Consider the following 26655-nt stretch of genomic DNA (forward strand, 5'->3'; position numbering starts at 1 on the left):
TGCTGCAGGAGGCAGTGATCTGCCACCAGCCCTCTTTTACAGGCTCAGAATTTTTCTGCCCCCGAACGGCCTCAAGTTAAGCTGAATGGAGCATTTGGGGAAGGGGGGTGGAGGAAAAGACTGAGCCAAAACCCTTCTCACCTCCTCGCTCTTTTCTGACCACTTCCCACCCAGCTGAGCATTATTCCCGTCCATCAGTCACCATGGTGACTTTGGTGAATTTGAGTTAATGTCATCTTTCCCTCCTCTGATCAGTAAAATATTTTGTACACAGTTGGGTCCCCATAACGACTGTTTGTGTGATTTTATTTTGGGGAGCAGTTGTCTTGTGATTTAATTCATTTAACGTTAAAAAGAAATTGGAATGAGACAAAGCCTGGCTAATTTCACCCCAATAGGTAATATTAAAATATATACACAGTAGAAAAGAAAAGAGGGGTCTGAATAGACATGAGCTCTGAGCCTGAACCTGAGTTCTGACAGTGGTGAAGGAACAATAAGTCAGAGATGGAGAAGGGAAAACTTTTTCTTCTGGTGTTGAGAATATGAAACCCATCAAAGGCTCATGAATTGATATAATCACGGGGCAACTTTCACGAAATGCAGACAACTGTATAACCAAGGCAAAAATGCTCCTAATAAGAATTTATAATTTATTTCTGTTTATTTTTAATGGAAGGGGATATAGAAATCTGTAAATGTCATGCTCTTTCCTCCAACAAGTAAAACTTTTCTACAAATTTGTCTCCTCATAAGGGTATTCTTTATGAATTTTTTAGGTGCAGTTTTTTTTTAACCAGAAAAAGTTGAAAGTCCAGATACTGCATCACTAACATCAGTTAGAGATTTGCCATTGACTTCAGTGAGTGTAGGATTAAGCACTGAATGCACAAGTCATATCGCTAAAACAATAATGCTGATAATTTGAGGGCCAGAAATTCCAGTCTGCACCGCCAGAGCTGCAAGCAAAGCAAATGGGAATTGGAGAGATAATACAAGGAAGCAGGACTGGGCTCTAATGTCTAGATTCTTAAATAGGTATATGGTCAGCTATCACTGAAATCAGTGGGAGTTAGGCTCCTAAATGCCTTGAAAAATCAGGACCCAAATTCCATAAGGAATTGAAAACTTTCAGAATTTGTAAATCCTTGAAAATAGTCAGTTACTGTCGGACACTTAACTCTAGTGTGGCCACATGGTTAGTAAAACATGAATGAAATGTTTGGTATTTAGGGGCCAGGCATTTCATCATAATGAAAACACGCCTTTAAATCTCTATTAACTGAAAATATTCTTAAATAACTTGTATTTACATCTGTTTCTTTATTTCATTTCTTTAGAGAAACATCTTGGAGAAATCAGTAAAGTTTAATTTTTCTCCACATAGAAACCTTTTCCATTAAGTTGTTTGCTGTTTTATTATTTATGATGATTATTATTAAAGAGATCAATTTGAAAATCACATGAATTATCAGTGATAATGTATTGATAATTATTCAGTATGTGGGTAAGAGGAAATCAGAAAGAAAAATGTTCTTTGAAATGTATCTTCTCTGAGGATGAAATCCACATGGTGCTGGAAGCACCATGACATGGGGGAACCATGTGGCCTCAAATGTCCTCTTGCCTCATCTGACAAGTAAATAATTTGGTCCAACGTGGATCTTGTGTGTAATTATATCTGAGGATGAGTTCATTTTTTTTCATTTAATGTTAAAAGGAAATTGGGATGAGATTAAGCCTGATAAATTTCACCCCAACAGGTAATATGAAAAGTTATACACAATGTTCAACTTTCACAAAAACTCAGACAACCATATAGCCAAGAGAAAAATGCTCCTAATCATATTTTATATTTATTTCTGTTTTCAGGGAAACGTGATACAGAAATCGGTAAGTGTTGTGCCCTTTTCTCCAACAAGGAAAACTTTGTATTAATTTGTCTCCTCATGTTTTATTTTTTTAAATGAGAAAAACATGAATGCCCTGATGCTCCACTGCTACCGTCGATTAGAGCTGTGCCTTTGATTTCAACATGTGTAGGATCGAACACTAAATGCACAAGTCACATCCCTAGCAGAATAATGTTGATAATTTTAGGACCTGGTATTACATTCCGTGCACACCGAACGCTCCCAGCAAAGCGAATGGGAACATGTAATATGCAAGGAAGCGGGATTGGGCTCTAAGGGCAGCTTTCTAAAGGTATGTGGACACCTAATGCCAATTGAAATCAATGGGAGTTAGGGCCAGATTTTTAAAGGTATTTAGGTTTCTAACTCCCATGTCTTATGATCCTAGTTAGCTGACATAGGTCAATTGCGGGTATTCAGTTGCTGTGTAGCCACATCCTATGGGACTTCACAGGTGCTCTGTGCCCTGCCTGTGGGTTGGAAAGCGACTCTTCTCCCGAGACCTCAGTGATTTCCCTGCCCATAGTCTGAGTCAATGGGTTTGTGAGGGACAGGCTCCATGATGGGAGACTGGGGCTGATTCCATCCTAGAAGAGAAGCACTTAATTAGTGTGTTTGTTTCTGATTCTGTGTTACCTAGATGATCTTCAAAGAGAACTTGGTAAGTGTTTTCTGTTTCTTGAATGCAGCCTTTTCCGTGGTGTTGAAACTACCTCTGGATCTATCAATCTCTTGCCCTTCTGCCAGGTGGAGTCGGCAGCAACACGGGCTGGGTTCAATGTCAAGGGTTCCTCTTAGCAACACAAAACAGAAAAACCTTGAGATCCCACCCAATAATCTGGGAAAATATAACTCCTGGGCCTCTTTAAGGCTCTAGAGTGGCCCCTTTAAAGCTTATAGCGGCACCACTCTACCACTACAGCTGCCCTGCAATCGGGTCTCCCGTGTAGCCGCTCTGTGCTAACCTCCCACCAGCATAATTCAACCACCCCCAACGAGCGGCACTAGCTACGTCACTGGGAGTGTCTCCCACTGACACAGCACTGTCCACACTGGTGCTTTTGTCCATGAAACGTATGTAGGTTAGGCACGTGCTTTATTCACACCCCGACTGACAAAAGTTTTACTGACAAAAGTGCTGGTGTAGACACAGGATAAGAGACAAAACTTCCCACTCACCCGCCCCGAGTCTGGGTGTAACAAAAGAAAACTTATATTACAAGGCAAAGGGCTCCCAGCATTGTTTTGGGAAAACACCACGGCCATGATTCCAAAGCATGTAACCCTGAGCAACCCCCCACCCCGCAGTACATTGGGCAGTGTCCTTTGCCTCAGTTTCCCACGTGGCCATGTGAAAATCCAATGAGTGAATGACCTGTAACACACCACTGCCTCTCCCACCACTGCAGCCCACTCACAGTTGGTTGTTCTTAATCAGCCAAGACCCAGAGTTCAGAGGCGCCCTCACATGGCTTCACCTCCCACCCCTGAAAGGTGTGTGGGTCGGGGGGGGGGCACTGAGCAAGGCAGCTGCTGCTGCCTCCACCTCTGCAACTGTTTTGCTGCTGCTGCTATCGCTGTCACCGCTGGCTCTAGGTGCCAACAGCCCCGGAGCACCCACAGGGAAAAATTAGCAGGTGCTCTGGACCCACCCACAGCCAAGCTCCCCCCTTCCCCCAGTGCATCTCTCCCACTGGCAGCCTCGCTGACCAACTCTTCCCCCTCCCAGTGCCTCCTGCCTGTCACAAAACAGCTGTTTCACGGCACTCAGGGTGCTCTGGGAAGGAGGAGGTGGAGCAGGGATGCGGCACACTTTGGGGGTGGAGGAGGTGGGGAAGAGGCAGGGTGGGGGCCTGGGACTTCGGGAAAGGGGTGGAATGGGCACAGCAGGGGTGGGAAGAGGTGGGAGAGGGGTTTGGGGGAGGAGGGTGGAATGGGAGTGGGGCCTGGGGTGGAGCAGGGAGTCAAGCTCCCACCAGCCAGAGGGGAAGTCTGCACCTATGCCACTGACTGCTCACTGCCTCCCATCCCTGAAAAAGGGTGAGACACATCGAGCGACGCCTCTGGAACTGGCTCACTGCGGCTGCTGTCTCTGCCACCGCTGGCTGATGCCTCTGCCGCTGGTTCTGCTCGTTTTTCTGGTGCTGTTACCTCTGCCACCGCTCAGCTCCACTGCTGTTCTCACGGCTGCTGCTGGCCCCCCACTGCCACTTCAGCAATGGTGCGTTCTGAGGTTCCACAACCTCCCAGGGATTCCAGCAGGCCGTGGCTGCTGCTGCATCTCCATGTTGTTCACTGCAGCCCTGTCCCCACACTAGGTCTACGACTTGGCCCCTAGACCCAGGGCCGTAGCAACAAAGAACGTGGCCCCCTCCGAACATATGTCCGGAGCCCCTTACAATGCAGAAACTGGAATGCGGTATTTATTTTATACAATATACAGGGTTCATATTATGTATATATAGGCCTACAGTGTACATGTATTCCATATTTACGCAAAGCGCATCTTTCGAGCCTTGTTCTCCACAAATTGGTTAATCAATGCGTCATAGTCCAGAGATCTGGCAATCTTGTTTTCGACTGAGATAACTGCAAGCGCAGAAAGCCTGTCATCTGTCATGGTTGAGCGCAGGATATTCTTGATCAGTTTCATTCTGCTGAAGCTCCTTTCAGCACCGGCGACAGTAACTGGTGTGGTCAGAAGAATTCTGATGCAAATGCAAAGATTCGGATATATCTCCTGAAGGCTGCTCTTGTATATGTATGTTAAAAAATTGTTTGCCGTGACAGGTCCTCTCTCTTTCTCGATGACATAAATAAAACGATTCAATTCCATTATGGGTTAGTTGGCATCAATGTCTCCCATTTTTCTTTCAAAATTTTTGCTGTGATTCTCCAGTTCATTTTCTCTGTGACACTGCTTCAGGCTGTTAGCGTTGTACAGAAATCCAAACAACTTATACCACTCCACAAGTTGGTCAAATCGCGACGAAACAGAAGATATGGCCTGATCAGTGAGAACAAGAAAGAACTGCGATTTGAATTTTTCTTCGGCAGAAAGACGACTCAAATCATCAGCACATTCGTAATCAAACATTCTCTTCTTATGTCACACCCTGGTTTCTGGAAACACCTGCTCAATACCCATATGCTCTGCTATTTCACGTGCATTTGTGACCACAGAGTTATATCCTATATTTCGATAGTCTTCCAAAAACTTCATTGTAGCACCGACTTCTGCCTGCAGTACGTCAATTGACACATCTGGTGACTGAATTAATTTGCTGGTTTTATTGACGTGAAATAGTATATCATACCACGTGTACGCAGTCAGAACAAAAGGCCACGTAGTAACATGGTCTAAAAGCGCACCGACTTCTGTTGCTGTATTGCCATCTTTTCGAGCGCATATTCTCGCAAAGATGACAAAGCATTGCACAATTCTTCAAGGTGATAACGCAATGGCTTCACAGCATCAATTCTCGACTCCCAACGAGTGTCCGATAACCCTTTAACAGATATTGGCATATGTTCTTGAAGTATATCCCGATGTGAAGGTGAAGAAGAAAAGATAACGTATATTCCGTTAATCAGACTGAAAAAGTCAACAGCACATTTCGATGACTTTGCCGCGTCTGAGATCACAAGATTCCAAGTGTGAGCTCCACATGGTACATACAAGGCACGGTCATTTATTTCTAGCATGCGGGCTTGAACTCTTTTATTCTTTCCTCTCATATTTGCGCCGTTATCATAAGCTTGGCCTCTCATGTCAGCAATGTCTGTTCCTAAATTGTTTGCCTTTTCAAGAAACGCTTCCAATAAGCCCTCGCCAATTGTATCATGAACATTAAGAAAACCAACAAACGCGTCACGAATATTGACACTATCTTCACCTTTGCATTCAACAAAGCGTAACACCACAGACATCTGTTCTTCATGTGACACGTCGGGAGTACAGTCCAAAATAACTGAATAATATTTTGCTTTTTTAAGCTGCGCTATGTTGGCCTCTTGAATGTTACTGGCAACAAGTTGAATCAGCTCATTTTGGATCTGTGGACTGAGGTACTGAACATGTGTCTCTGCCTTCTTAATCCTCTGTAAAAGTTCGCTGAGGACAGTATCATACTTTGCAAGCAATTCAAACAGTCCCAAAAAGTTGCCATTCGAAGGATCGCCGAGCTTTTCATTACTTCCTCGAAATGCCAAGTTTCTTTCGGACAAGAAAATAATGCCATCAACCATGGGTTTGACAACATTTCTCCAGAAATCTCTTTCTTTCAGAAAAGCCTGCAATTCGAGTTGGTCAATAGATATACGGTTTACTGTGCCTGACCGAAGGTCAAACCATTTCACCATACACTCTTGATGACCTTTGCCTGTTTCATGCTGCTGAAGTCTTTTTGACAGTGCTTTCCAAGCAGATGTTCCACGACGTAGCGGTATGTCGCCAGTGCCAAATAATTTATAACAAAAACAAAAAATGGCATCTTTCTGAACTGAGTACATTAACCATGAACGTCTTATTTTCTCGCCATTTGCCATGGTTCGATAGAAATGAGTACTTGTGAACCTCCGTCTTTCCTCGTTAAATGGAAATTTGTAACTTTCATTCTGCTGCGGTGGGCCACGTGCAACAATGTCACACACTTGCCTGTCCGATATTATAGACGGCCAATCTCCTGGATCATCAGTCAGTGGTTCAGATTCAGATACTTCTTTCCCGTCAGCAGCTGGAATATCTGTCACAGTTTGTTTGGTAGAACAACTGGCTTCACCTTCGACCTCACTTGAAGCACTTCTGGATACTTCTGGATACGATTCGTCGCTGCTAGCGCTGTCCATTTCATGTGCCTGTACCTGTACATTGGATTGCAGCGCAAAATACGTTGACAACTTTGGAATTTTCTCAAGTTCCTTCTCGGCATCTTTGCTGCCTTTCGTTTACTAGCTCCGCTCTTATACGTTCTCTTAAACATCACAAAGCACGCTTCTGCATTGGAAACGATAAAAAATTAAACAACTAAATTAACAACATTTAGCCGCCGACTGCCATTATGAATGCAAATACACATTCTTTGAATGGGTCCAACTAAAATTCGAAACTGACCGACAGACAACTGATGTAGCCAATAGCATTATGATGTATCATAATGACTTCACGGTTTTGTCAATAAAACCGACATGGATTGTGCAATAGCGTCAATAAACATCACTTACTAGTTATACCTTACATTTTTTTTGCCACTTTTAGGGGCCCCCTTCCTTGCGGGGCACCCTCTGGTCGGAGGGTACAGCGGGCGCTCACTACACCTCTGCCTAGACCTGCTCATCAGCGGTTTCAGCTCTAGCAATCACTCAGCTGAAACAAGGGCTCTCCATGGAGTCCAATCAGCTCTGGCTTTAAACATGGGAGAGGGGAGGGTGGGTCAAATGGTATCTAGGGCTCTCCAAGGGGAATTCATAACATCAGGCAGGAACACCTGTCCCCTCCCGCTCTGATTTTCACTGGGTTTTGGCATCTCTATCCCCTGCTTAGCCAGTGAGCTTTACTTTAGGGTGTCACTGTGACATACCCAGGGTACAATCCAGACTAAGGGGTGGCTGTGTCACCCCCGCCCTGCAACCTGGGTGCCCCATACAATGCTCTGCCTCTGTAGCCTCCTATCTGGACAGCTCACAAACAGCCTCCACTGGGGCTGGATTCTGTAATTGATTTGCAGATTAAAACCAAGGCCTTAAACTGGCATCAGAAGGGGACTCGGAGCCGGTGAAGGGACTGGAACATGGGCCTGATGTGTCACTGTGGCCTAAGGCTGGCAGCTGCATTAGGTACCAGCTGGAGCCTTCACACTCAGCTGTGGATTCAGTGATCTGCAGTAACCCAGCCTGGCGGTGCCAGAGCCTGGGATCACTGTGGCCAGACCCTTGCCCACAGGAAGATGCAGAGTTTCCTAGTGAGCTGAGATGTTTAGACACTGATGCTACCTGGTCAGCTCGGCCTAGTGAAGGATCACGTAGGACCCGAGTCTTTGCACCTCAACTATGGTGAATGGGGCTATACAAATTCAATGGAATGAAGGGGAGAGTCTCATCTAGCTCTTCAAAATGTGTCCCTGCTTCTCAATCACTTTGCTCTTGTCTGGGTTCTGCTTAAGCCAGCTGCTCTTCATCCCAGAGCCCTGGTGTTGCTGCATTTGCTCAGCTGAGTTCTCATCCCTCTCTGTGTTTGGTTTCAGACTGGAGAAGAAACATCGTCTTCCCAGGTAACTAAGCTCCTATTGCATCAATATCCAAAGCTCCCCCTGCCCTGAGATTTCCATTCCATTTTTCTCATACAGTTAACGTTTTACACTAGCTCTTTGGGGCAGGGACGGCTCTGTAGTAAGGTGAAAAGACTTATAGGTTTATGTGGCCAACAGTGTGATTTTGAGTACCTAAGGAGTTCTTTTGTGCACACTGGAAGCTCAGTGGATTCTCAGCTAGATGCTGTTAGAGTCCCTGATGGGGCTGGAGGCTCTGGGAGGGTAGGTGGACAAAGGGCTGGGCCAGGGCAGGTTAATGTCTAGGCTGCTCGTTTCAATTTTCAGAAGCCCTAACAGGGCTGCATGTGCCCAGACATTTGCTGCTGCTACTACTCTAGCCGTGGCACAGGTACATGGCAGCCAGCAGGGGTTAGCACATTTACTGCACAGACACCCATTGGTCACACACAGAGATACAGAGACCGCATCACCCACTGACTGTAGCCCTCCAAACACACGGCAGGATCCAAGCTGCATGGGAAGCCAGTAAGGGCCCAGAGAGAGCCAGTGTGGGCTCTGGAATTCCTTGGGGAAGATGGGGCAGGAGAGGAGTGGTATGGGGAGGGAGTGGGAGAGGAATAGAGGGATGCACAGGGGATTGCGGGAGTGGTCCCCATGGAGAATGATTCTTCTTCCTGGGGGCCACATTTGAGGTTGGCTAGTCAAGTCCTGTGAAGACTATGAGGCGGTTCAGAGGGACCTACCCCCCCAGCTATGTGAAAGGGAAACATGGTGGGATATGAAGTGCACTGGTGATCAGTGAACATACCACAGAGGGAAAAAATTGAACAACTCATTCACATTACAGGGTTTGAAAATAAGTGCATCAGCAGCTCAGTAAAGCAACTGGGAATTCACAGTGACCAGCTTGACAAAACCCTCTGCTCACTGTGCAGCTCTGGGGAAAAGGTCAAACAAAATATGAGAATCCATAAAAATGGGATGGTGAATAACATGGAAATATTATACAGCCATTAGGTAAATCAGTGGTTTGCCCTCATCTGGAGCACTGTGTTGAGTACTTCTCACCCCATCTCAGAAAGGATATCGAAGAAGAAAAGGGGGCTCAGAGAGAGGCAATGAGAATCAGCATGAGGAGAGATTGAAAAAATTGGGACATTTACCTTTAAAAGAGAGGACTGAGAGGGGACATGATACAAATACAGAATATTGCACAAATCCCCTGAACAGAATATGATTTAGGCTGCAATGTTGAAGACTTGAGAGTTAGTTAATGCTGGTTTTATGTTTGCCTGTGCACCCTTTATTCTCACCCCTTGTGCATCCATCCCGGCCAGTGAAAGAATGAGGCAGGGGTCCTGTGGCAAAAACAGTGTGTGATCATGTAACTGGCGATTGTATGATAATACACACACACAGAGAGGACACTGGCTAATGGTCCAACCCGAGGGACACAATATGTTGCCACAGAACACAACAGGAGGGTAGCGAGAGTGGAGAAAGGAGCTTTACAGGCAGTAACTGGTACAGACACTGGGAACTGGTGGGCATCATTTCAATTATTCTAGCTCCTCATGTACCTCTGGCCTGTGGTCTTTGCAATCAGTGTGTGATGGGGCCGATAAAGCATCGGGCTGAACCAATGGGTGTCTGTGTGTATGTTAACGTGTCTGCTGAGTTAGTACGGTCTTTGCCAGTGTCAGACAGGAAGATGAACCATCCAGCTTTGGAAATTAACAGGACAGCAGAGGGATGTGAGCCAAAGAAATGGACACACGTTATTTGCATTTGCTCATTTTTGCATCACAAACCACATGCTTGCCAGAGAGTTTCTTTATCTTTTGTGCGTGCTAAGAATCAGTGCACTAAGAGAGAGAGACATCTATGCCAGCCACCTACCCAACTCCTAAACTGAACAGCACAGACTGGGTGGGACAGATTGGTCAGTGAAGGAGGTAAAAGCCTGAAAAGTGGGTCAGGGTCAGTAGACTGGGGAAGGGTAACACGGGCATGAGTTTGGTGGTGGGGAGAGAAGACTGGACTTAAACTCTCAGGCTTCTTTGGAAAATGGGGCCTAGGAACTCTGGATTTTGAAAATTGTACCAAAAGCCAACAAGTTCATGCTCATTCTCTATCTTTAGTTAAGGAGGGTGACCCTGACCCCAGCGACTGTCTGCAGGGACAAAAACCTGCTCCAGACAGTGGACAACTTGGAAGGGAAAATATCAAATCTTCTCCTATACCCCAGCTGCCCTCTGGCCTTTATATCATATTCACAGGAGCCAAAAGAAAACCCTTTTCTCCCACTCAGGGCTGAAGAGGCAAAAGGGGCAACTGCCCTGGGGCCTGGAGATTATTAAGGACCCAGGGCCTCTGACCGCCATGGCTGTGGCTAGAGTCCCAGGCCCTTTACATCACTGCCAGAGTCCTGGGCCACGGGCCGGTCAGCACTGCAGGGTTGGGCGAGGGAAACTATCCCTCAATTCTGTTTTTCTGAATTATTCTCAGTTCAGCCCTGCTCCCATCCCTTTCAAAATTCCCCTCCGTGCCTCAGGCCTCCCATTGAATTCCAGGGGAGACTGGCCAGCAACATGAATGGCAGACGGACCACGTCTTTGGTAGCAGGCTGGCAATGTCACTTCAGAGTGTCAGGAGGGAAAGTCTAATTCATGATTATTAATAATTATAAAAGTGATAGAAATTCTCCTAAGGAAAAAAGAGTCTGTTAAAATTGTAGCCACTGACAGAGAAATGCTCACACGTGTATTTGGGGATTGTTTACTTTATGCTGAACTCTAGAACGTATCTTTTTCCCAGTGTAACATTTTATACACATAAGGAGCCACTCAGTCACTCCCAGAAGGCTGGACATTTCCAGACTGTCGGGTTTGGTTTGAGCCACCCTGTGCCACCCCATCCTCATTGGCGTGATGGTGCGTGTGAGGTCATGCCGCATTTTTCAGAGATAGAGGGGGCGGAGTGATGTCCCCCATCCAGCACTGGACAAAATCACATCCATTTTAGACCCGGTGCTGGACATCGGATAAACCTCTCAAACAGAGGCCTGTCCATTTAAATCCCGGACGAGTGGCCTCCCTCTCTACAACACTAATTTCTGTTACTGTGCTTGTTCAGATGAGCTCTTATCTCTGATTCTGTGTTTCCAGGGCTGGGAAGTTCTGCGCCACCTGTACAAGAAGGTAACTGAAGTTCAGATTCTATCAATGTGCCAGTCTCAGCAGCAGTTAGAACGTTTTGCTGCTTTCCCCTGACTGTGGCCATGGGAGGGGAGTTCGTTGCTCAGGGCAGAGCTCACAAGCATCCTGCATTTCCCAGCACATCGGGACAGGAGGGAAGTTGTGTAGCCATGGCCTGAGTACAGCAGTAAATCCAGACACTATTAGAGAGAGAAACAAAGATATTTCAAATGACAAAATGGGGAGGTGAGGAAATAAAATATGCAAAGTCATGAGAACCCTGGTGCTAGAGTACAGGGAGAGCCCAGGGGGAAAGTCATGAGAGTGCAAAGAGGGAGACACAGCGGGATTGGGAAGAGCCCAGAAGGCTGAGGGATGGGATGGCGTTTGGAAGGGTCTGGAAGGCAGGCAGTGCCTGGCAGGAACAGGAGGGTGGGGAGAGCAGCAGGCCCTCAGCTGAATGGGGCTGGTGCGGAGGCAGTAGGAGTGGGGGCAGGTGGAAGGGCCTGGAGGTTTGGTGATGGTGGCTGCTTGGGGGGAACAGGCAGGTGAGTTGCTGTTTTCACATTCATAGCAAATTCTCTATAACCTTCCACGTGCTGCTGCCACCCTGGGCCTCCCCTGCCCCTCCTCCTCATCCAATATGGTTTTCTCTCCCCTCTGGGATCCCTTCTGTCACATCTCCATTCATCTCTCTGCTTGCTCTCCCTCCTTCTCCTCCCGCTCCTTCTCCCCCAACACTCCCCTTGCTTTCACGTAGGCTGAGGGCACAGGGCTTGGATGGATCTGTTCTCTCCGCCCAGCGATGATCTCTCTCATCTGGGAATATGGGGTTTAAGATGGGAAACTGCAGGGAGAGGTGAGGCGGGTCAGTGAGCACTGAGCAGAGGGAGCTCAGTTTCTCACCACTCTATGCCCCCCCCCTGGCACCTGGGTCTCTAGTCCCCTCCCTGGAGAGATGTGCAGCAGGACCTGAAAGAGCCTGAGTCCCAGACCTGGCACAAGTGACCCTTTTGCTGCAGGGCCCATCTCTGCCACGGGCGTGACTCTCCCCTGCACTGTGCTGACATCTCAGAGCTGCTCCCCATTCAGAGCTGATGGGTAAATCCTGCGGGAAGGAGATTCTGAGTCACTCCCCAGCTGGGGCAGATTCTGTCACTGACACCATCAAACCCTCCCCCAGGGCTGAGCTCTGCCCCTAACGCTCTGATTCTCTCTCCAGTGAATGTGACTCTGGATCCAGATACAGCTTATCCCCACCTCGTCCTGTCTGAGGATCGGAAAAGTGTGAGACGGGGAGACACACGGCAGGATCTGCCCGACAACCCTGAGAGATTTGACACTGAGCCCTGTGTGCTGGGCTGTGAGGGATTCACCTCGGGGAGACATTGCTGGGAGGTGGAGGTGGGGGATGGGCGATTCTGGGCTGTGGGGGTGGCCAGAGAGTCTGTGGGAAGGAAGGGAGGGATCAGACGTAACCCTGAGGGGGGGATCTGGGCTGTAGGATGGTGGGGGGGTCAGTTCTGGGCTCTCACCTCCCCTGTGACCCCCCTGACCCTGAGCCGGGTCCACAGCAGGATCCGAGTTTGTCTGGACTGTGACCGGGGGCAGGTGACATTTATCGATGCTGGTGATGAAGTCCCAATCTTCACTTTCCCGCTGGGCTCCGTCCCTGGGGTGAGAATCCGACCCTGGTTCGGGGTGTGGTGGGGATCCCCACTCAGAGTATGTCCCACTCAGGGGTGTTGAGCAGTTGCTGCCGTGTGTGTCCCCGTTTCACACTTTTCCCATCTTTAGACAGGACGAGGTTGGGATGAGCCGTGTCTGGATCCAGAGTCACATTCACTGGGGAGAGAGAATCAGAGCGTTAGGGGAAGAAATCAGGCCGGGGGGAGGCTGGGATAGGACTGTCTTTACCAAGAGGTGAATTGAGGTGGTCGCCTCAGGTGTCAGACTGGGGGTGGGGGGAGGGGGCACCACTAGGACCCAGAGTGTAGAAAATTGTGTCTGCTGCTGGTGCATATGTACTCTCTCTGCTCTAGATGCACAGAGATGGTGGAGTGCTGTGCTGGAGGAAGGAGGACACAAGAGACATAACAGGCAGGCAAGAGAAAAGGGGAAAGGAAATAACAGAAAGCAGCATGAGCTGCAGGGAGAGAGAGGAGGAGGAGCCTCTTATGTACCTCTCGAGCACCCCCAGGAGCCTGACTGATTAACACCAGCTTCTCAGTGACAGGGAGCTTCCTGTTTCCTGCTGCTTCCCTGAAGCCACCTGAGGAGAACAGGCAGTCAACTGAAGTAGTAGGCGCCAGTTAGGCCCTTAAGATGCTGATATCTTCCCTCACTCAGGCCCTGCTACCAGCCTGCTTATTTGTCCCCTTCAATTGAGTGTTGAGAGCCACTCTAGCTGGCACAGAACAGCAGTCATGACTGAAAGAAGAAAATGTCCCTCTGGGGCAGCATTCAGAAAAAGAAAGAAAGCAAAGGAAGCTTTTCTATCTAAGCAGGAAGGAACTCTCCTGAGATACATAGACACAAATGTTCACGGTGAGCCTTCCGGCCCCAGTGAGGATGTGAGTGGTGTTGCAAACTCTTCCAGTCTAATATTCCAGCCACATTGGGTTCTACGGGAACAAAGGACTGGAAAAATCTGGCTAGAAATCTGGCATGCCATGAGAAGGCAGCAAATCACCGGAGAGCATTCCATAGGTGGAAAGAGCTTGAGACGAGACTACTGTTAAAGGCCACCATAGATGATCAGCATTAAGAGAAGATTGCATCAGAGTCTCTCTACTGGCCAAATGTTCTGAAAAGGCTCATGCCATTGTGAGAATGCTTTCTACCCAAAACCTAGCACGGCGTGGCACTTCAGATCAGCTGTATGTGCCAAACAATGAAAAATTCCTTAAAATTGTGGACCTGATGTCTGAGTTTGATGCTGTACTCCAGGAGCATCTCAGAAGAGTCACCACCCAAGAAATGTACACACCCCACTACTTTGGAAAAACAATTCAAAATGAGATCATACAGTTACTGGCAACAAAAGTCAAACAGAAGATTGTGGCAGATCTGAAGTCAGCAAGATATTACTCTGTTCTTCTGGACTGCACACCTGACATCAGCCATATGGAACAAATTACTTTAATGGTGCGTATTGTAGAACCTAGTAAAAATGTCCCTACAGTGGTGACTATCAGAGAACATCTTCTAGAATTTATTGACATTGATGATACTACAGGACTGGTATGACAAATGTGCTTCTTTAAAACTGGAAGATATGGGAATTGTGATAGCTGACATGAGAGGTCAGGGCTACGATAATGGTGCCAACATGAGAGGAAAGAACAGAGGAGTGCAAACATGGATCGGAGAGTTAAACCCTCGAGATATTTTTGTCCCAGCTCTCATTCATTGAACTTGGTGGTCAGTGATGCAGCATCAGCTTCATCAATGGCAAATTTTGAAGAAACATCTGGGAACATCCTCTCTGACACTGAAATCACTCAGTGCCACATGATGGGAAAGTCGAGTGGAGGCGATAAAGCCTATCAAACACCAGATTGGGAAGATAGATGATGCCACAGTTGCCATTATGGAGGATAATGCTATGACAGGAACTGTTCATGGGAGAACCATGGCAGAGGGAAATGGAACCACCAGAAACATACATAGCTTCACATTTCTGTGTGGCTTAGTGTTGTGGCATGACATACTGTTTGAAATAAATGTAAGCAAGAGACTCCAAGGTGTTGATCTTGATATATCTGGAGCAATGGAACAACTGGACAAAGCAAACTCATACCTACAGTCTTACCAGTCAGATGAGGAATTTCAAAACGTTCTCAAGAGTGCACAGAAGTTGGCAGAGGAACTTCACACTGAAGCTATTTTCCCACCCATTCAAGAATACAAGAGTCACCGAAGAAGACATTTTGATGACAAGACATGGAATAATCCCATAAGAGACCCACAAACAACAATTCAAAGTTGAATTATTTTACCAGGTGCTAGATTATGCAATGCAGCCAGTTGAAGAACGTTTCATGCAGCTCAAGGAACACAGCAGTATATTTGGGATATTGTATGATATTCCAAAACTCCTCACTATATCTGAAGACCTACACCAGCAATGCAGGGCACTAGAGACAGTGTTGACGCATGATGACATGTGCGATATTGATGCAAGTGATTTAGATGATGAACTGAAAGCCATTTCAAGATACATTTCAGCAGGATCAACTCCAAAGGCTGTTTTGGAATAAATGTGCAGAAATAAGATGATCACCCTCTTTCCAAATGCTTTTGTTGCTCTGCTCATACTTCTAATACTTTTTTTAACAGTTGCCAGTGGAGAACACCGCTTCTCCAAGCTGAAGTTAATAAAACACATCTACGCTCCACAGGAGAGGCTGGTCGGTCTTGCAACCATCTCAATAGAGCATGAGCTGGCCCAGACTGGCCCTTCAGCAGGAAGCAGTTCAAATCTTTGCAACCAAGAAGGCACGGAAAGCACCACTTTGATTATTCACACAGATAAAAATGCCAGTGTTAACTTTCAAATGTCTGAACAGCAAATGTAACTTTTCTTGTCTGCATAGTAAAGTGTTACTTAAAATTTTTGAACAAGGCATTTTAAGTTGTTAGTTCTCCTTTATTGGGGTAGGTAGCAGAGCAGTACCATGAGAGGAGTAGAACAGGAAGAAGGCAGAACTGAGACCTTTCAAAGTTTTGGCCCAAGCGAGAGGGCATAGGGGCATCATTTGAGCTCCCCATCTCAGATGCCAAAATATTGTGGGCCAGCCCTGATCTAAAGAACCGAGGAAGGCGGATGCCTGCTGGAAGAAATGCAGTCACTCCAGGCTGGATGTCTGGGCATAGACGTTGACAAGATGCAATGTCAGCCCTTTCACTCGAGCCAGGAGGTGCAGCAGGTGACCTGGCATGACCTCGGTAATCCCCAGCACCTAGGGCTGTAGGTGCGGGGAGAACAGGATTACTACCCCGGCCTGATGAGCTGAGAGGTGGCCAAAGTAGATTCTGTCCCCTCACTGCAGCCGGCCATAGGCTGGGACCATTTCTCCCACTCCCCAGCAGCCCTGTCCTGGCTGGGACAGGCCTGGATCCCAGGGAGCTGCCTCTGTCCTGGGCACCTGAGACTGAGCAGAGATGTCACTGCAGTTCCTCAGTCTGTGTAATGAGACCCAGTTCATTAGTTTTTCATTTGCTTGCTGAGGCTTCAGCTCCCTGCTTCCTCTGCTGGGGCTGCTCCATTCCCAGCATCAGAGACACAGCCAGGAAGGTTTTGGTGAGGAGGAAGCAGAGGAGTCAGGTACCAGCTTTGAACCCCAGAGGGAAGCTCCCTCCCCTAAATGCAGCCTCCACTCCCCAGCCAGAGTAGGAAGAGCCAATTAAGAAAAGAGAGTAGGAAATGGCATTGGGTGGGATAGCCCCATCCCCAGCCCAGAGAGAAGGGAGGAGCTGACAGCGTCACAGAGAGAGCATCTCCCCAATCCAGGAAGCAGTGAGCAGCTCCAATGGGAGAGCCCACCCCTGCCCAGAGGACAGGCAGGATGTTGGAGAAGAGTGACGGGAAGACCCCCTGTACCGGGGTAAAGCAGAGGGATATGTCAGCCCTCAGGGCAGAGAGCTCTGTTCACAGGCTGCTCAGTGAGAGATTTTCTGTTCAGCAGCCTGGGCATGAACTCAGCACTAAGGTTGGTGTCAGGAGTGTTTGTGTGATTTCAGCGTGGGAGCTCCTCACTGTTCAGTGTGTTGTTTCTAGGGCCATGTGTGTCATGGTCAGTATTGCTTTGGTTGATAACTGTAGCTACAATCTTATGAAGACGTTTTCTGATAATTTAAAGACAATCTCCAGCGGCAATCTCACCCTGTCTGAATGTTCCTAGGGATCCTCCTCTTTTTGTCTCTAGTGCAGATGGCAGAGTGGCTGGAGGGGGGAAGGAGAAAGAAGATGAGATTTTACGCTTTCATATTTATAACTCTCAACTCATAGAACTTTATTTTAATTATGAAAGAGAAACATTCAGATATTTAATATAAAAAGGTCTGAAACTATCTCTTTCCTCTCTCATTCAGGCATCTCCCAGGAATGGAACCAACATCCTTGCAACCTCACAACTATCCCAGGACACACAATCTCTAAGAGAGATTTACTTTTCCCTCATCATCCCCTCCCACCCTTCAGACTCTAATTGGTTTCTCTCTTTCACTTACTGCCTTTTATCATAACCTAGACCCAGATCATACAAAGACTTTGGCATAAAAGTAACTTTACCCATTTTGGTCCCTTTGACACTAACGGGATGTTGAGAGTTTCCTAAATCTTGGCTCTAATTGTGAGCTGTTGGGTCTGTTTACTCAGCGTCTCTACAGAGAGCAGCATGACGGGGCCTCATCCTCCATAGGCAGAAATAGAAATACCAGTAAAACCATTTTATCAAAGTAGGAATTGAGGCAGGGGAAGGTTGGCTCAATGGGCCAGATTCCCCCCTGTACCGGCAAAAGCAGAGAGGGGATGGGCCATTTGTGACTCTGCTGTTCAGTGGCTGCAGGGGCTGGTGCAGACCTTTGTAGCCCTGAGGATTAATCTGTTGGTCTGTATAAAATGTCTTTTTGATAAAAGTGTGTAGGCTGCATAGATTAATAGAATTTGCAATAGCTGTAAACGCAAGATACCTAGAAACTTCTAGACCAGACATCCTGGCCTATTTCCTCTGTGATGCTGAAAGCAACCTTTAAGACCCTTACTCAGAAAAGTGATAATAGGAAACAAACCTACGCAAATTGTCTAGGGACTTTCTGAATATCTGCTAACCTTTCACCTAGTTAGGTGCAAAAGTAGGGTATTTCTGCCCACAAAATACAACAAGTCTACCACAAGATACGTAGATAGTTGTCATTAGTACGCACACAAAGGTCAGCCTATGAAAACAGGTACCCTCACCTTTCCATGGGGAAAGACAAATTTGGGCATAAGAGGAAGGATTTCTCCCTATAAAAGGTGTGATAATCCACCATTAGGGCAGGCGATACACCCATCCTTCTATTCTCATCGCCTCACCCTGCCTACACCTACGAAAGCTGTCAACTAATGATAAGTCGTAGTGTTCTGTCCTTTCACAGCTGTAAGTATGAAATAATTCTTAATTTCTACTTCACCTCTAAAGCATCTATGCTAAGAAGGGTTTAATTCATAACCAGTTTCTTTATAACTATACTTCCTCTAGCAGAGGTGTGAAATTCACTCTAGTACTATTTGCTGCAAAGTGCATTAGATATCATATCATATCTCTTAAAGAACTGTGATATTTTGTAACTTTGTAATCAAACTGCTTTTAACATTTTACATTTACTTCTTGTTTTATTGGTTTTAAATAAAAGGTCTTGTTTGACTACACTTTGTCTCAGTCCTAATTCCTGTTATACCCCAATCTCCTTGTATTAAATTCTGTGAAGCCTGATTCAAGACGAACTTTTATCTTCTGATCACACATATTGGCGAGCCATATCCATATTATTAATATCTATTAATTATTACTAACACTCTTAATTAATTAGAAAATTAATTATTAAATAAAACTAAATTAAGTGGATAAATTCCACTGTCCCTACTAACCCTCCCCAAATCAGGCAACAGACTGGCGAGCCAGCCAGGAGGAGATTTAAGGAGTGTGACAGGAATCCAGAGATATTTCTGGACCCTTTGGAGAGTTTTTCTTTGAAACGCAAGTAAATAGTTAATTTCAGTAAAACTCTGAAATCTTTCTCTTAAACCAGAGTCAGAATCAACTGTGGTTATTGCTGCTGGCAGCACGCCCAGTATTTCCGTTTTGTATTGTGGTTATACATCCGAAAGGTTTTTACTTTCACTTTTGCCTAAAGGATTTTAACTGTATTAGCTAACTGAATATTAAAGTAATAAAGTTTAAAAGTGATATATGTGCACAGAAAGGGGTTTTTATATGTTGAAGAAGTTAATGAATGGTACCGAATAAAATAATTCGCAGCCGCACCTGGATCCGGTGACCCACACTAGTGGTGGCGGGGAGTTAATAAAGCAAGGTATTCATAGCCGCCAGAAAGGCCGCAATCAGTCAGAACTTGAATAGTTCAAAGATACCTTATCTTAGTCCCATTAACTCTTCCGGACTGCACCTCTGATCCGTCTGCCTCAGTATTCCCCGATATTTGGCAGGTCCCGACAGAGGGGAAAGACCTCTCGATCTGCTATAAGCCATCGAGAGAAGAGAGAAGAGAGTATCCCCGCTCCCTCTATTTACTTGGGACTTTTATGATACAGTGCTTAAACCGGTGTTAAGGGGTTATATTCCTGTTGTTTCTGTAAAAGGGACGCCTTTTTGTGTATCAGAAGTAAATCAACAGAGGATAGATTCTAGTGAATATACTAGACTATACTAGATTCTAGTGAATATACTAGGAAAAGAAAGAGATGAATTCTCTATTTCGTAGTAAGAGTGTTAAAAGTGAAGATAGAACAGGAGTGGAGTGTGTTGGAATTCCTAACTTTGCTAGGAAATATATTCAGGAACATAGTGGAATGATTTCTGAGCAGAGAAACCCATGGGGTTTTGTGACTAATGTATTTGAGGATGAAACAGAGCAGAAAAAGAAAAGAGCTAAGGTGGTGAAGGGAATAGCTGTTGAATGCTTGCTTGTAGCTTGTAGTTCATTGGGAAAGAAATTGGATAAAAAGATGGAGTTACTCAGGGAAGTTCAGCAGATGCTAGTAGCCTATAAAGTAGACCGCGGTCGGCTGTTGGAAAAGATTAAAGAACTAGAAAAGGGAGAAAATATAGCAGAGGAGGTTGAAGAATTGATTCCCATCCCTATTGGTATGGTGGATCCGAGAGAGGTAGAAAATCCTATTGGACCAGTAACTAGAAGTAAAACAAGAGAATTAGCTCAAGCAAACACAGTACCTTCAGAAGCGAATTTGCAAGTTGAATCTGTGGAGTCAGAGGAAATTGGCAGTGCAGCAGTCACTGACAGTCTGCTGGTAGAGGACGGAAGTTCTGAAGTGACAGTTCAGGAGGTGGAGACAAGTGTCACAGTCAGTGAAGCAGTTAGTGACACAAACAGAGAAGCAGAGAAAGAGGAAAAGATTTCTGCTTCTGTAGAGACAGCTTCTATAAGTGCAGAGGCAGTACCTTTAGAATCGGTCATTGTTCAAGGGTTAGAGGAGGCCGTATCACAGGTAACACAGGTAGCTAATGCATGTGATGTAGTGATCTCTAAGTTACAAAGAGAGCTACAACAACAAGCAGGGAATAGAATTCCTGCTCCTCCACCCAATGTTACATTAGCACCATATAGAGTAGAAAATCCAGTTCCTTTGGGTGGACATTTATTGGCATTTGGGCAATCAACATTGCCTAGACCCCAGGAATTTCGTGGGTCCTCTACACCCCCGTGGTATATGCTGGTATCACCTAGTGTATCGGTAGAACGCCCTACCACGCCAGACTTTAGTGGACTAAGGGATGTCCTGCGTCAGTGTGGAGACACTTTGAATGTAAGCCATAGACATTTCATGGAAAATTATCCTAGATATCCAGGATTATCTCCAGTGGAAAGTTTTGATGGTTCAGATGAGGAAAATGTGAATCCAGGTAGAAGGAGGCAAGGAATAGAAATTGTAGATTTAAGCTCAGATGAAAGCTCAGATTCAGATCCAGAAGAAGGAACTGCAGGTTCCAATTCTGATTGTCCTGTAGCAGTTGTTACAGATATTAAAACCTTAGACCTGGTAGCAAAGCAAGTAGGAATGATGGAGGATTCTTCAGTTGCTATGCATGCACAACGTGTGCAGGAGACAGCAAAAGTGTTTGGCTTACCAAGGGAGGATTGGGTTAAAATCTTACAACTCACAGTGAATCGAGCATTGTGGAGTACTTTGCCACTTAAGTTTAGGGTAGGAGAGAAAACTTTTCAAGAGACAGTAGCCCTATTGGAACATAATCAGCACCCAGGGCAAGCTGGAGTAGCAATTCTGTCTAATTTAAAGCAGAAACCTAATGAAACTCCACATCAGTTTCATTTGCGGTTAAGTGCAGCTTGGCGGAGTCATATCAAAGAAGAAACAGATGAACTGCCATATATCAGTCTGCTTGTTAATAATTCCCTTCCTCAGTTAAGAGAAATGGTTAATATGCATATCACTGATGATATTTCTTTAAAAAGAACATTAGCCTTACTGGCTAAAGCACATGCACAGGGAGGCTCTAAATTAGGTCGGCGTGGAGCCCCGGTTGCAGTACTTCAGGAACCACAAACTAATCCTACGGTGAGGATTGAGGGACCTCAACCTCAGCCAGGATTAGGACGAGGAGTTCCTAAATTCCCTAAGTATCAACGTTGGCAAAATGACCCTAACCCACGTAATAACCCTGGACCTTCGAGTGGCCAGGCCCCTCGACAGGGTTATGCGTTTGGATCCTATGCAGGAGCCCGGGATCGTGTTCCTTTCTTTTCAGATGCTGCACAGAACAGTTCACGTCTGCAGAGACCCAAATCACCGCCTTTGCACAAAACTGAGGACTCAGTTGTGAAAATGTTTAAAACAGTGCAACAGACGCTTGAGGCTCAACGACGGGCTATCCGAGAACTTCATGCCCGTGTGAATGAGCTGATGATGATGGAAGGCCAAGGCTCAGCAACCTTGAACCGTCCAGTGGCCTCCGTCGATCCATCCCCTTTTCCCCAGTGGACAGCCACTCCTCCAGAATTGGCTGCCTCTGAGGAGATAGAGGAGGAATCCCTTGATTATCTGACAGCATATGCTGCATGACTACAAACAACCCCGAGTGTAGTCATAACCCCGTTAGGCAGAGATACAAGTGGAAGACCCACAATATCTGCAGTGATAGAGGGACTAGATAGGAATCTCATTATAGATACTGGAGCAGCAATCAGTATTCTCCATGTCGAGGATCCTAGATCCTCTCCTCTATCATCAGGATGTACCAAGACACTTGCAACCTTTGCAAGTAATCAGGTTACTACCACACTTTCTACACCCCTTGAAGTACAAATAGGTCACCTAAGAAAGAATCATACTTTTGCATTAATGAAGTTAGCAGACCCAAAGAATTCCTTATTGGGAACTGATTTCTTATACAAACAGGGATGTGTTCTTGATTTGTGTAACCAATTATTGTGTCTTTCAGTAGAACAGGAAAAGGATGACTCTCCAGTAGTCATACCTGAGTGTGGCATGGTATCTCCAGTGGAGGACTTTGAACCTGAAGGGTATGATTTGGACAAAATAGTGGCTAAACATGCAGACCAACCTGAGTTACAGGCATTACTGTACAAACATGCAGATGCCTTTGCTAAACACAAACATGACTGTGGATGCATGGCCGTCACTATTGTTGTGGAAGGAGGAGAAATTTCAGCCCAAAAACAGTATCCTTACCCAGAACAAGCAAATCCATACATAGAAAAGACTATTACGTCCTTGCTGACACAGGGAGTACTACGAAAATGTACTTCCACTGCAAATTCACCTATTTGGCCTGTTAAGAAACCGGATGGTTCGTGGCGTCTCACAATAGATTACAGACGCCTAAACCAGGTCATATCAACTAAATTGGTACAACCTAAAATACCAGATCTAAAAGACATGCAAAAATTGGATAAGGACATAATAAAAGTAATTCTAGAGCTTTCCAAATTAGACAAAGAGGGATCACTAACAATAGACCCTTTGTATAAACGACATGAACAGCAGTTACAAGTCGTAGATGGAGTTCTCATGTATATAGGAGGTCCTTTCCCTGTGTGGGTAGTTCCAGCTCACCTACGGAGGGAAATGATGTACATGGTCCATGACACTCCTACAGGAGGAAATCAGGGAGTGGACAAAACTGTCCAGCGTCTTGCATCTGTAGGGTGGTGGCCACTTCTTAGGATGGATGTGCAACAATATTGTGAAAATTGTCTGGCATGTGCCCAAGCTAATCCTACTCCATCCAAAAGAAATGCGCCACTAAGATCCCAGGTGTATGAAGGTCCGTGGATGGCTTTGCAGATTGACTTTGTAGGTCCTTTGCCAAGGACCCAAAGAGGTAACCAATATTTATTGGTGATTATCGATCCTTTCTCAAAGTGGATAGAGGCATTTCCTCTTAAGGCCAATACTGCAAAAGCCACTGCCAAGGTCTTGGTAGAACAAGTCTTCTCTCGCTGGGGGATCCCTGCAAAGGTAGAATCAGACCAGGGATCACATTTTACAGGACAGTTCTTTAGGGATTGTCTTAAATTGATGGGAGTCCCGCAGAGACTACACATCCCATACAGACCACAGTCATCTGGGATGGTGGAACGAACCAATCGGACTATAAAAGTGATGTTGAGGAAACTGGTTGATGCCAATGGACGTAACTGGGACACCCTCATGCCTTTAATTTTAATGGCATTGAGGGCGACACCGGCTGCATCTACTGATAAAACACCTTTTGAAGTGATGACAGGCCGAACAATGAGATTACCAGAACATTTAATTTGGCAAGCTAGTGGCACTCAATTAGAGGGAATAAAAATGGATACCTACCTGCAAAATCTGCAAAAACATTTAAATCACATTCACTTGCAGGTAGCTGCTAAATTGGGAAAATCCAGACGTAAGGCAAAGGCTTACTTTGACAAAAACCAGAGAGAGAATACTTGGGAAGTAGGAGATCAAGTAATGTTATTGTCATATAAGTCACCAGAACATGGGTTGTGTAATCGATGGATTGGACCTTTCCAAATCATTGATAAACTCAGTTCAGCAGTATATAAGATCAGAATAACAGGAGGAAAGCATAATAGAGACAAGATTTATCATGCTAACCAGTTAAAGCTGTATCGATCGTCCAGGTCGCAGGAGCAACTTCCTCCTCAGGACTTAAGTGATCAGACGAAATCGCAACAATTGGAGCCCAGCAGTTTGCAACCATGAAATTGACATTGACATTTTTGACTTATTACACCCTTATTGTTGCTCTAAGGGTAGGACTATGCCAAAATCTTAAGTCTGAAACCGAAATATTGCAACCCCAGGAAACCAGACGACCGGATCGTACTCAGTTGTCTGAGCCCAAGCAACAGAACATACCAACAAAAAAGGAACGGACTATTATACTTAATCCAGAACTGGTCAACAACCCGATTCAACAGGTTAAGGGAATTCGGGGGGAGGATGTTACTTTTGAATATCAATTAGTAGAAGTAACTGCACTACCCTCTAGTGGTTGGAAAAAGATGTGTTAATTGCTTTTAAAGTTAATTGCTTTAAACAATGATCAGAAAAGAGATCAGCATTTGGGGAAAGAAATTATATGTTCTGCATATGGGGAATATGTTGTAAGCACAATTACTAATGCATTACGATCCTTAAAATTAGGAGAAGTCCCTGACTTAATTAAGGATGAACAACTAATGAGTTGGTATTGTCCTAAATGTTTTCAGAAGCTGGAAAAGGAAAGATCCACTTGTTTGGATGCATGCCAGCATTTGTCAGTGGGTGCTATGAGAGAGATAGGATCTGTGACACCTCACCCCAACCGAGACAGTTGTTCTCTTACAAAAGATTGTATGATGGCACGGTCTTTGTATGTCTCATTCATGGTCTCGTTACCAGTGTTTGACCCAGACAGAGATGTGTACAGGCAATTGGCTGCTATCCATTCTATAGGTCACCTCGAAGATGACATCTACAGGGAACGCGTTAATGCACCTCCCCTGGTAGTCTATCACACTCCAACTCAGACTTGGAAGGTACCACAGATGGCCTGTTGTTCTGAAAAGGGACCCCAGTATATCTGTAGGTATAATGTGTTTGAAACAGACACTGTTTTGTGTGGACTGCAGGGAGAGAAAGCACAGAATTCATCATCGTCATGCCTGGTGAGGCTGACCACATGGAAGACCCCGATGGAGAGGGTGACCTATGCTGGAAGGAACCAATTTTGCGTGGTTACCAACCAAAAGAGGTACCAGTATGGTCCCTTGGAGTGTCCTGTCACAGAGCCAAATTTCTGTTTTACCCCAAAGCAGCCCACGGTAATAGGAAATCAAGTTATTTCCCCTATTCCTATTTTTGAGAACATTACCATTATTCAGTCTAACCCTGATTACCAGAATTTAACTATTCAAAGTACACCTACTTTTCTGGCTTATATTCCACCATTAGGGTTGCAACTGAAGTCCTTAATGACTCGTAAAGAGACTCACCTCATTCAAATTACTAATAATATGGATGAAGCCCAACAAGTTATTACCCAATTAATGAATGAAGGGAATGAGCCTGCAACAACTTCTAAAGAAAAATTCGGATTAGAAGTATGGATAATTATCCAAGGAATTGGGATTGTGATTAATTTCCTTATGTTAGGTTATATGCTGTATAAACGCAACAAACCCAAGCCAAAAACTAGGCAGAGACCTAGACAGACACCCAAACAATCACCTAAACAAATGTACAGACGAGCACCATCTGGGGATAAAGATGAATATATATACATGGTGCCCATTCCTGATACCTACCAAAATTTGCCCAGGTATGAAACTAAAAAGGGCCCCACAGATGTTAAGTCCTAGGTGACGGGGTTTCTTTATGTAAACCACCCCGTCAAAGGGGGGCGTGTAGCCCTGAGGATTAATCTGTTGGTCTGTATAAAATGTCTTTTTGATAAAAGTGTGTAGGCTGCATAGATTAATAGAATTTGCAATAGCTGTAAACGCAAGATACCTAGAAACTTCTAGACCAGACATCCTGGCCTATTTCCTCTGTGATGCTGAAAGCAACCTTTAAGACCCTTACTCAGAAAAGTGATAATAGGAAACAAACCTACGCAAATTGTCTAGGGACTTTCTGAATATCTGCTAACCTTTCACCTAGTTAGGTGCAAAAGTAGGGTATTTCTGCCCACAAAATACAACAAGTCTACCACAAGATACGTAGATAGTTGTCATTAGTACGCACACAAAGGTCAGCCTATGAAAACAGGTACCCTCACCTTTCCATGGGGAAAGACAAATTTGGGCATAAGAGGAAGGATTTCTCCCTATAAAAGGTGTGATAATCCACCATTAGGGCAGGCGATACACCCATCCTTCTATTCTCATCGCCTCACCCTGCCTACACCTACGAAAGCTGTCAACTAATGATAAGTCGTAGTGTTCTGTCCTTTCACAGCTGTAAGTATGAAATAATTCTTAATTTCTACTTCACCTCTAAAGCATCTATGC

The 26655-nt window shown here is 45.4% G+C and overlaps 1 protein-coding gene and 1 long non-coding RNA gene across 2 annotated transcripts in view; one reads left to right on the plus strand and one right to left on the minus strand.

Annotated features, from left to right (window-relative positions):
• The window catches only part of LOC123346103 (E3 ubiquitin-protein ligase TRIM39-like), a 701805-nt gene that overhangs the window by 665799 nt on the left and 9351 nt on the right, over positions 1 to 26655 (minus strand). The window contains exon 6 of the mRNA XM_044983325.1: positions 17267 to 17326. Coding sequence (XP_044839260.1) covers positions 17267 to 17326 — 60 coding nt within the window. The remainder of the gene's footprint in view (positions 1 to 17266; positions 17327 to 26655) is intronic.
• LOC123346127 lies at positions 1871 to 12645 on the plus strand. The gene is made up of 5 exons (XR_006572931.1): positions 1871 to 1893; positions 2554 to 2574; positions 8156 to 8182; positions 11350 to 11382; positions 12602 to 12645. It is a non-coding gene; the product is annotated as an uncharacterized LOC123346127 (long non-coding RNA).

Source organism: Mauremys mutica, chromosome 12, assembly GCF_020497125.1.
Source record: "Mauremys mutica isolate MM-2020 ecotype Southern chromosome 12, ASM2049712v1, whole genome shotgun sequence".
Classification (NCBI taxonomy): Eukaryota; Metazoa; Chordata; order Testudines; family Geoemydidae; genus Mauremys; species Mauremys mutica.